This window comes from Stenella coeruleoalba (assembly GCF_951394435.1).
Source record: "Stenella coeruleoalba genome assembly, chromosome: 3".
NCBI lineage: Eukaryota > Metazoa > Chordata > Mammalia > Artiodactyla > Delphinidae > Stenella > Stenella coeruleoalba.
The window spans coordinates 170,894,763-170,904,206 of NC_137148.1; the positions used below are offsets into that span (position 1 = coordinate 170,894,763).

Below are 9,444 nucleotides of genomic sequence, written 5' to 3' on the forward strand. Positions count from 1 at the left end.
AAGGAGGCTGAGCAGGGCGGCTCTGATGAAGACCCAGAGCCTGGAGGGGCAGGGGCGGGGTTCTCTCCATCCAGCCTTCCCCAGGACTGGGAAGACCTCCACCGTTTGCAGCCACTGATCTGGGTCCTCACAGCCCAGGGCGGGGGGCTGAGGCTCAGTCAGGGGGTCTGTGAGACCACGGGGTACAGCAGGGCCAGATGCTCAGCGCCCTGCACGGGCAGTGGGCGGGAGCTATAATGGAGCACCAGCTCCGGCACGCTGGGGAAGGGGCCGCTGTGCTGACCCAGCACGAACTGGTGCTCTCGGATCCGAGCAAACTTCAGATGCAGGAAGCCCTGGCTGCTCCTGGAGACAGGAGTCAGAGGGGGTACCCAGCACTCCAGACCCGCCCACACTCTCCAACCCTAAAGCCACCCCCTCATGGCCCCCAGGAGCCCGACGCTGGCATCCCCTAATATTTCTGATTAACAGCCACTTGGCGTCAAGCTCTTGGCTAGTTCCACACTGCGGGGATGCCTTCCGAGCTTGTCCCCTATCAAGACAGGCTGGAGCTCCTACCAGGTGGAGGTCCCTCCCCAGGAACACAGAAGGCACTTTCTCTCCAAACCTCTTGACACCTTGTGCTACCTGTCCTGGGCTCCTCACTAGGGTTACTCTCAGTCTAGGGTCCCTGGTTCCCCATCTCACTCAAGCCCTACATCTACGGTATGGCTTCCTCTCCATCTTCTTGCGTACCTCCAGTGACAGGGTGTTCATTCTCAGTCGGAACCAAGCCAGTGGCCTCTCTGGAAGCCCCACCCCCTGGCCTAGAAGCCCCGCCCACGGGTCCCATAAGCCCCACCCCCTGGCCTGAAAGCTCTGTCCATCAGCCCTGGAAGTCCCGCCCACTGGCTGCTGGAGACACACCCCTCTGCTCCGGAAAGCACGCAGTCCTGAGACCCTCTGTCCCTCCAGGGGGCTGCGGTCTCACCTGAGGGATAGGGAGCAGTCTTGGGGGCTGGTCTCGCTGAGCCGCACGAGGTAGCTGCCTTCCTTGCAGAGCGACAGGAGGTTCTCGGCATCTGCCCGGCTCAGCGGGCCGTGAAACCACCTAGGGGGTGGGGACAGGTCTCCTGAAGGGCAATCCCCCTTTCCAACACGTCCTGGGGCTGGATGCAGGCACAGCTCTTTCAAGGACTTGTGACGTCCAGGCAAACAAGTGAGACAAATTCCCTTGGATTTCTCAAGAGGAGCCTGGTTTTCAGGCAGACAAGGTTCTCCCTGGGAGGAAGCTGAACCCAGGTCAACCTGGAGCTGCTCCTTCCAATTCAGCACATACCCCGACCTTGATTTTTACAGCCTCCCTCAGCTGGGTCTCCAAGTGTCCTCAACCCCTCCCTAATCCCCCAACTCGAATCACTTGCATATCACTTTCATGAGATTCACCACATCCTGTATCCCCAACCCACCTGTACCATTTGTTACATAATATTTTTCTTTAATGTGCTCAAAGAGAAGCTAGCAGTGGGAGCAAAGTGTCAAAGACAGATGAGCACCAAACAGTTGTTTGTATTGAAAGAAAATACCCTGTGCTTGTGTTAATTAGGCAGTTCTGTACGGCCCACCTAAGAGGTTTGGGAATGACTGTGATAAACACACCCTGGTACTCACAGGGCTGGGCTCTGGGGGCTCGGGGAGTTCCCTGAGAAGCTCCTAGACTGGAGAGACACAGAGAACACCCAGACTCTCCCAGCTTGTGAGCTTCACCCCAGCCTAAAGTTGGGACCCCTTCAAAATCCTGCTTCTCCCACTTTCACCACAAGATCTCCTGGGGGTGAGAAAGATGTCTCTTTGCTCTCAGGCTTATAAACCCCACTCAAGGGAAGGGAGGAAATCCCCTTTTATTCTGTGTGAGCCAGACACTGTCTTGGGGGTGTTGAGCCCAAGGTTTGGAGAGGTTAAGTGACTTGCCCAAGGCCACACAGCCAAAAGATAGAGAAGGGATTTGAACCCAGAATCTGACGCCGGAGGGAATGGAGACGCCACCTGATTCTGCTTTGCACCGAGCTGGGTGTCTGGCCCACAGCAGGCGCTGTCACCCAGCGAAGATTAGTTGAGGAAATGAATGAAGTGAATGAGTGAAAGTTCCTCCAGCCCCCCTGGCCCGAGGAATCTGTGGCTGGTGTGGGGCAGGGAGGGATTCAACTCCATCTTCAACTTCCCCACTCACGGCTGTTTTTCCAGAGGCAGGGCCGGGTCCACGCGCTCTGCAGGCTGGGGGCTTCGGGGCGGGAGTCTCCGGAGTTCCTTGGCTGAGCCTGAGGTTCTTTCCCACTCTGGACCGTCAAATTGCACTGGAGAAGATTTAAAGAGAAAATGGTTAAGTCCCGCCTATCTCAAGAGGGTGGGGTGGGGGCAAGCCAGTGGAATTTCAGTAGGAAGGCGGTGCCAGCTTAGGGCAACCTATCAGAATCCAGAAGAGGAGGGGTTGGGCTTAAGGCTGGGGCGGGATTGGTACGCGAGCAACCAATTAACCTTCAGAAGAAAGGGGTGTGGTCATTCTTGAATCTGGTGGCATGGAAGGGTGGGCAGTTCCCTGAGTGATAAATCAGAGAGCAGGGGGTGTGGCTAGAGGGGTCGGTGGGAAGTTCTGCCTGATTTTGGCCAACTCATAGAGCTAGAAAACCACCCTCAATATACAGACAGGTAGACTGAGGCACTGAGCTCCAAGTTCCCTCACAGTCATACAACTTCTGGGGCAGATTTGGGTACGCACAACTCTTCCTGGTCCAAGTTATTTTTTTCCTATATATATATATTTTTGGCCGCACCATGCAGCATGTGGGATCTTAGTTCCCCGACCAGGGATCGAACCCGTGCCCCCTGCAATGGAAGAACGAAGTCTTAAACACTGGACCGCTAGGGAAGTCCAAGTTATTTTATTTCTTAAAGCTGACCTTATTATTCCCTCTTTACAGAGACTTATCCAAGCTTACCCAACTCAGTTACGAATCGACTCCAGGAAATGCTACCTTCTTCCACAATGGCTCCTGTGTAATTGAGCACTTTAGAACTCAATTTACAAGTACCCTATTCGATAGGTACTAGAATGATCCCCATTTTACAGGTAAGGGAACTGAGACTCAGGGAGATAAAGGGATTTGCCCAAGTGACACAAACCCAGATCTAGTGTGACATCAAAGCCTATTCCTGCACTATACTGAGCAGAATGCGTAGGTTCCATTGCACTCTGAAAGGGGAATTCCCTGGCAGTCCAGTGGTTAGGACTCTGCACTTTCACTGCCGAGGGCCTGGGTTCAATCCCTGGTTGGGGAACTAAAATCCCGCAAACCACGCGGTGCAGCATAAATAAATAAATAAATGGGGTTTCAGTTTCCAAGGAAGTTACAGATTCTCCTGGGAAGATTATGACTATCAGTCATTCACACTTCAGTGAGAATTAACAAACTACCAAAGTGACAGGTGATGCGGATTTACTCTGTAAGTTGAAACAGGGGATGTGACCAGAGCAGGATATAGAGGGACACAGGCATTCAGAGGTCAGGGTCAGAGAAGCACCTGCAAATGCCTTGGAGATGTGGTCTTTCTTCCACTCCCAGGGCTGGTCATACTCATCTGCTGGCCGTTCATCCTCCTGGGGCAGCCGGCTCTGCCGAGGTTTCCACCCTGAAGGAGGCCCATCTCCCAGATCTTGGTCCTGCTCCTCATAGGGAGTGTCATACAGCTGCACCCTCCTGTATGGCAGTTCTGGGAGGCCAAGGACACTGGTCAGCTCCCACTCCCACCTGGGACCCTGTCACCTTCCCCCAAGCTCTGCCCACTCACCGCTCATGACTCGCTGGGCATCGTAGGGCTCCATGTAGCCGTCATCCGGGGGTGACGGGTGAGGTTGGGCATCAAAAGGGTCCGAGTACTCGGTGTCGACCTCCAACTGGAGACAGAAAGGAAGGGGAGGGAGTCAAGGGTTCAGGGGGACCAAGCCTAGCTCTGAATACCCCTGCTGGGCAATACTACACCTCTTGCCTGCTGTCTCTGTGTCATCTGATACATCCCCTCCAAGCAAGTAGTTTCCTCTTCCACCCGCGAGTGTTTGCAGATAGAGCTTCCCTTACTCTCTTCCTCTGTGCTGTTCTGATTCTCCCCGACACAGATCCCTACCTCCCTCCTTCAATCATTTTAATGATTAGGTGCCAGTACTGTTCTAAAGGCTTCACATATATTTACTTGTAGCACCAACACTCAGTAAGTACCTTATCCCCATTTTACAGATGAGAAAACCAAGGCATAGAGAGGGCAAGTGACTTGCTCAGGGTCACACAGCTGATAAGTAAGAAGCAGCGCTTGATCCTTGGTCGTCTGCTTCCCCGAGTCCCTGCTTCCTCCTACCTTTCTCTGTGCCATTAACCACTACCTGACACAGCCTACCGTAACCCTCTTTGAAGCCTTCTCTGTCTCTCCACTGAGGGTTTGGGGTGGACCCCCTGATCCTCTAGGAAAAGTACCGAAAAAAAAAAAAAAGCATGGGCATTGGAGGCAGGTTTGGGTTCAAGTTCTAACAAGCTAGAGCCATGTGACCTTGGGCCAGTCGCTTCTCTTCTGTGAGCCTCAGTTTCCACTTCTGTAAAATGGGAGTAATAAGAGAGCAAGGGTGGAGAGTAGTGGTGAGGGTGTTTAAGTGACCGCAGGAAACTGACTCACTCAGATCTGTTTAAGGAAGATCCCTTCAGCTGCTAAGAGGAAGGGAAGCTGTGCGGAGGGATCCAGAAGGGGGGAATCAGGGAGCAGGAGGACGGGGCACAAAGCCAGTCAGAGAGGGAGGAGGACAACCAGCGCTGTGCAGTGAAAAGGGGCAGATATCAAACTCCACGAAGCGGATGGAGGATTGGGGAGTGTCCGGCTGGTGCCCTGGTCTTTCCCTGGGGTAACACATAAAACACGCTCCCCAAAGTCCTGGGGAAACCTAGCCTGGCCGCCCCACCCAGTCTCCTGGGGCCACCCAACCTCTGGGCCTTAGCCACGCACCTCTTCCCGGGGGCTGCCCAGCAAGACCTTGGCTCTGGCCATGTCAACTGCCTCCACCTTGATGAGCCGGTGCTTTGGAGAGTCGTACTTGGTTTCTCCAGGGCCCTTGGAGTCCCCGGGCCCCGCGGAGTCGGTCTCTAGGCGGCCATCTGCATCCTCATAGGGGTCCTCAAAGTCCAGATCCTTCTGTTCCCGGTAGGCCCGCAGGATGTCGCTGTCCGTGTAGTCGGGGGTGGGCGGCTGCGGAGGGGGCCTCCGACCGCCAAAGCTCAGGTAGTCTCGTAGCCACTTGGCCATTTGAGCGAGTGTCACCCCAAACCTGGCCACTGTCAGAAGAGGACCCACATGCCCTCTTCTGGACCCTCTTCCTCGGCAGAGTCCCCAGGGAGGAGCAGGGGGAGAAGGAAGGGAGGAAGGGAGGAGGAGAAAGATCAGGTGTGACCCTTGGCTGGGCTCAGAGGAGGGGGAAAAGGGGGGGGAAAAGGAGGAGACAGAGGAGGGAGGAAGGGGGAGGAGAAGCAAAAGCGCACCTTAGCCCGGCTCTGGAAGGACGGCGGGGGAAGGGGGCGCCCCGTAGGGCCCTGAACGCGGAGCGCGGGGTCGTCCAGCCAGAGCGAGGGGCATCCGCGGAGTTTCCGCGGGCAGCGCGCTCTCCTTGCACGGCTCGGCCACCCGTTGCCTCCGGGAAGCTCCGGGATCCCTTCCTGGGGGCCGGGGGCGGGGAAAGCGCCGCCTGCGGACGCCCCCAAGCCCTGGCTCAGCCCGGACGCCTGGGTTCTCAGCGCAGCGGGCAGGCTCCCCGGGGACTCGGGCGCCGCGCGCAAAGTTGGGCCGCGGGGACGGTGACCCCGGTGCGGCGCATCCTTTGTTGCGCTCCTCGCCGCTCCGGGGGGAGCCCCAATCCCGCGGCCCCCGGCCCGGCCGCCTCGATCCGGCCCCAGTCGCGGGCACAAAGGAAAATAAAATCTCCAATCCCCCTTCACGCTTTCGGAGAGACTTTACCCGCAGCCGCCGGCGCGCGCCCGGGAGGTGGGACTTTGGGGAGGGGGCTCTCAGACGGACGCCCCAGCCCCTACCAGTACCGGGCCGGGTCCCGGGCAGCGACGTCAAGGCTTCCCCGCCCCCTCCCCTCCCCTCCCCCTGCGCTCCCCTCGGAGGTGACTGAGACCTTCAGCTGTTCTGGGGAGGGAGGGGAGCATCTGCCCGGGGAGGGAGGGGGGATGCGGGGCGGGAGTCGCGGGGGCCGAGGTCGCGGCGGCTGGACAGTGACCCGGAGGACCGAGGCTGGCAGGAGCGAGCGAGGAGCACGGGAGGTGGAAACCCACAGGGGCTGACCTTGCTCCGGAGAGCGAGAGGTGTTGAGATGGGGAAGGGGGAGAGGGAGGGGAGGTGGAAATTGGCCGGGAAATGGAGGGCTGGACTTGACCGCGAGCAGGGATGAAATTGACCAGCAGAGGGGGTGAGCGTGACCACTATTGAGGGTTGAAATTGAACCAGGGTCTGGCGGCGAAACTGACCAGGAGATTGGGGTTGTGGAAATTGTTCCAGAGGTCACCGGCTAAAATGAATATTGAGGCAGCCAAAGGAAGGGGGGTTTGCAACGGAAGGGACGGGGTTCTGGCTTCCCCTCCCCCAAGAGGGCTCTTCTCCGTCCCCTCTCCCCCGGGGACTAATTGCAGGATGGGGGAAGGGGTTTGGGGCAGCTGGCCAGGGGAAAGGAGATGGTATCTGTGCCTGGAGTGTGCCTTCGGCATCTGTCCCTTTGTGGTTTCTGGGGGTGGAGGCCGGGAGGGGGACAGAAATGAGAGGTGTCTCGCCTGGCCTGGCTGCCTGTTGGCAGCTGCAGCTGTCAGGGGGCGAGGACACTAACGGATTTGGGGGGAGTAAGATAGGCAAAGGGAGCTGCTGGCCAGTTCCAAAGCAAACACATTTTTTTTCTTTCCCCATAAGGGGGCTTGCTCAGTGACCCCTAATAGAAAGAGTAAGAGAGGGGTAGTCAGGAAGGATGGAACCTCAGATTCCCTCCTCCAAGCCCCCTAGGGTGGGTGTGGCTTGGAGGGGAGGCAAGACCAGAGGCAAGTCAGAGCTGACACTGTTGTGAGCTCTCCCCCACTCCGCCCCCCGCAAAGAACAGTGGGGCCTGGGCAATGTCTATGCAGGCCACGCTTTGCTTTCCTGATTTGAAAAATGGGGTTTCTAATAGGAAAAACTCAGAGAGCTGGAGGAAGGATCATCAGGAGGATGTGACATTTTTTTCCTGATGGGGAAACTGAGGCACAGAGAGGGGAGACACACCCCACAGCTCATTTCTGCCTGGATGCTGTGATATGGCCTGGCTTGGGATGGCATTCGACCCCCATCAGGTCTCTTCGTGGAATCAGAGGTTCTCCATCTCCCCTCCACTGTTAGCCCCATTTTCCAGATGGGAAAACTGAGGTCCAGAGCCGATGAGGCAAGGCCCCTCACGGCAGCAGGGGTGTCCGTATGTCCTCCCCTCCTCTTTCCTGCTTTGGCTGAGTTGGCCTCCACACGAACCTGTTGAACTTGGTCCTCCCTCCCGAAGAGCACTCACACAGACCCCCACCCCACCCCGTCCTCTCTGATCAGCGACAAGGCAGCATCCCTGGGGACTGCCCAGGGAGCATGGCAAGTAATTGTCCTGTTTTCTGTCAGCCGCAAGGCAATACCCGGCTCGGGGATGAGCTGTTGACAGATCTCATCAAATCCGAGTCCTCTCCCTGTCAGATAAATACGCGATGTCTAAGGTATAAATATTTGAAAGGGGCCTTCTAATTCCGGTCTGTGTCAGGAATAGCAATTAGAGGCCCTGGAGGCAGAATCAAACGGCGTTTGACTTTCCTGCGCTTTTGAGCTGGGTTCTCCTGGGGCTGCCCCCACTCCCACTGCAGGAGCAGGGAGGGGGCTTGAGAAGGGGCGGGAGATGGTGGACGAGGGTTAGAGCCGGGCTGGAGGTCTGGCGGCCCTGCAGTGGTATGACCTTGAATAGCCAGTAACCTCTTGGGTTTTGCCTTTCTGATTGGGGGAGGAGGGAGCAAGAGAGCAAAGCCAGGAGGCAGGCACTGCATGGACAAAGGCAAGGAGGTGAGTGGTCTGGAGGTCCTGGGCTGATGGGACCTCTTTTTCCCCAGCATTCAGGGTCTGAAAGACGGTCTATCAGGGTCTCCTCCATCAAGGTCTCCTCCCGGGTAGCGCTGGGTTTCTGGAATCCCAGCCCACCTGACCTTGAGTAAGTGACCTGGCCTGTTTTCCCGTCTATGAAATGGAACAGCTAACCTTTGTTGAGCGCTTACTGCCTGGCACTGTTTTGGGTGCCTTAAAAAAAATTTTTTTTAAATAAATGTATTTATTTTTTACTTACTTATTTTTGGCTGCATTGTGTCTTCGTTGCTGCACACGGGCTTTCTCTAGTTGCGGCGAGCGGGGGCTACTCTTCGTTGTGGTGCGCGGGCTTCTCATTGCGGTGGCTTCTCTTGTTGTGCAGCACAGGCTCTAGGCGCATGGGCTTCAGTAGTTGCGGCAGTTGGGCTCAGTAGTTCTGGCTCACAGGTTCTAGCGCGCAGGCTCAGTACTTGTGGCGCACGGGCTTAGTTACTCCGCGGCATGTGGGATCTTCCCGGACCAGGGCTCAAACCCGTGTCCCCTGCATTGGCAGGCGGATTCTTAACCACTGCACCACCAGGGAAGCCCCTGAATAGTATTTTCTTGTATGGCATACAGTAAGTGCTCAACAGATGCTTAGGGTGGATGGGACCTCAGGAAGAAGCCAGAGGGGGTCCCTGGCTGGGGGCTGCGCCTGCTCTCACCTCACGGATCCCCATGTCTGCAGGGGGGATGGGAGCCAAGGCACCAGGACCAAGTGGGGATGACCCATGGTGGGACCTATAACCTCCTGATCTGATGGAGGAGACATGGCCCTGATTTAGGAGCTCCTAATCTGATAGGAGAGACGACCTCTGCTCTCAGAAGCTCCTGGACACAGCCCTGCCTTCAGCTCAGTCTGATGGGAGAGACATAGTCCTGCCCTCAGAAGCCCCCAGTCTGACGGAGATGTGTGCAAGCGTCAATAGGCTCCCAGTCTGAAGGGAGAGGCACGGCTCTGACCTTAGGAGCTTCCAGTCTGATGGAGGAGATGTGTGCAAGCGTCAATAGGCTCCCGGTCTGAAGGGAGAGGCACGGCTCTGAACTTAGGAGCTTCCAGTCTGATGGAAGAGGCATAAGACTGACCTTCGAAGTACCCAGTCTGACACAGGAAATACGTGCTTGCTTTCAAGGGCTCCCAGTCTAACACTGGCCTTCCAGGGCCCCAACCTGATGGGGGAAGCACAGACCATTCCCTGGAAGCTCCCAGTCTATAGGGTGTGGTGATCGAAGGTGTAGCCTTGGAGCCTCACAGTTTCAAAG

General features: G+C 56.8%; 1 protein-coding gene across 1 annotated transcript; it reads right to left on the reverse strand.

The window, feature by feature from the left end:
- Positions 1-158: 158 nt before the first annotated feature.
- On the reverse strand, positions 159-6,464 carry SHD (Src homology 2 domain containing transforming protein D; the record flags this gene model as incomplete). Its single annotated transcript, XM_079918751.1, has 7 exons — positions 5,553-6,464; positions 5,023-5,348; positions 3,826-3,931; positions 3,559-3,747; positions 2,210-2,333; positions 971-1,090; positions 159-345 (listed from the first exon to the last, which is right to left on the reverse strand). Exons 2-7 carry the CDS (start codon positions 5,317-5,319, stop codon positions 159-161), a joined length of 1,023 nt encoding a protein of 340 aa, XP_079774877.1. The 5' UTR covers positions 5,320-5,348; positions 5,553-6,464.
- Positions 6,465-9,444: the final 2,980 nt, after the last annotated feature.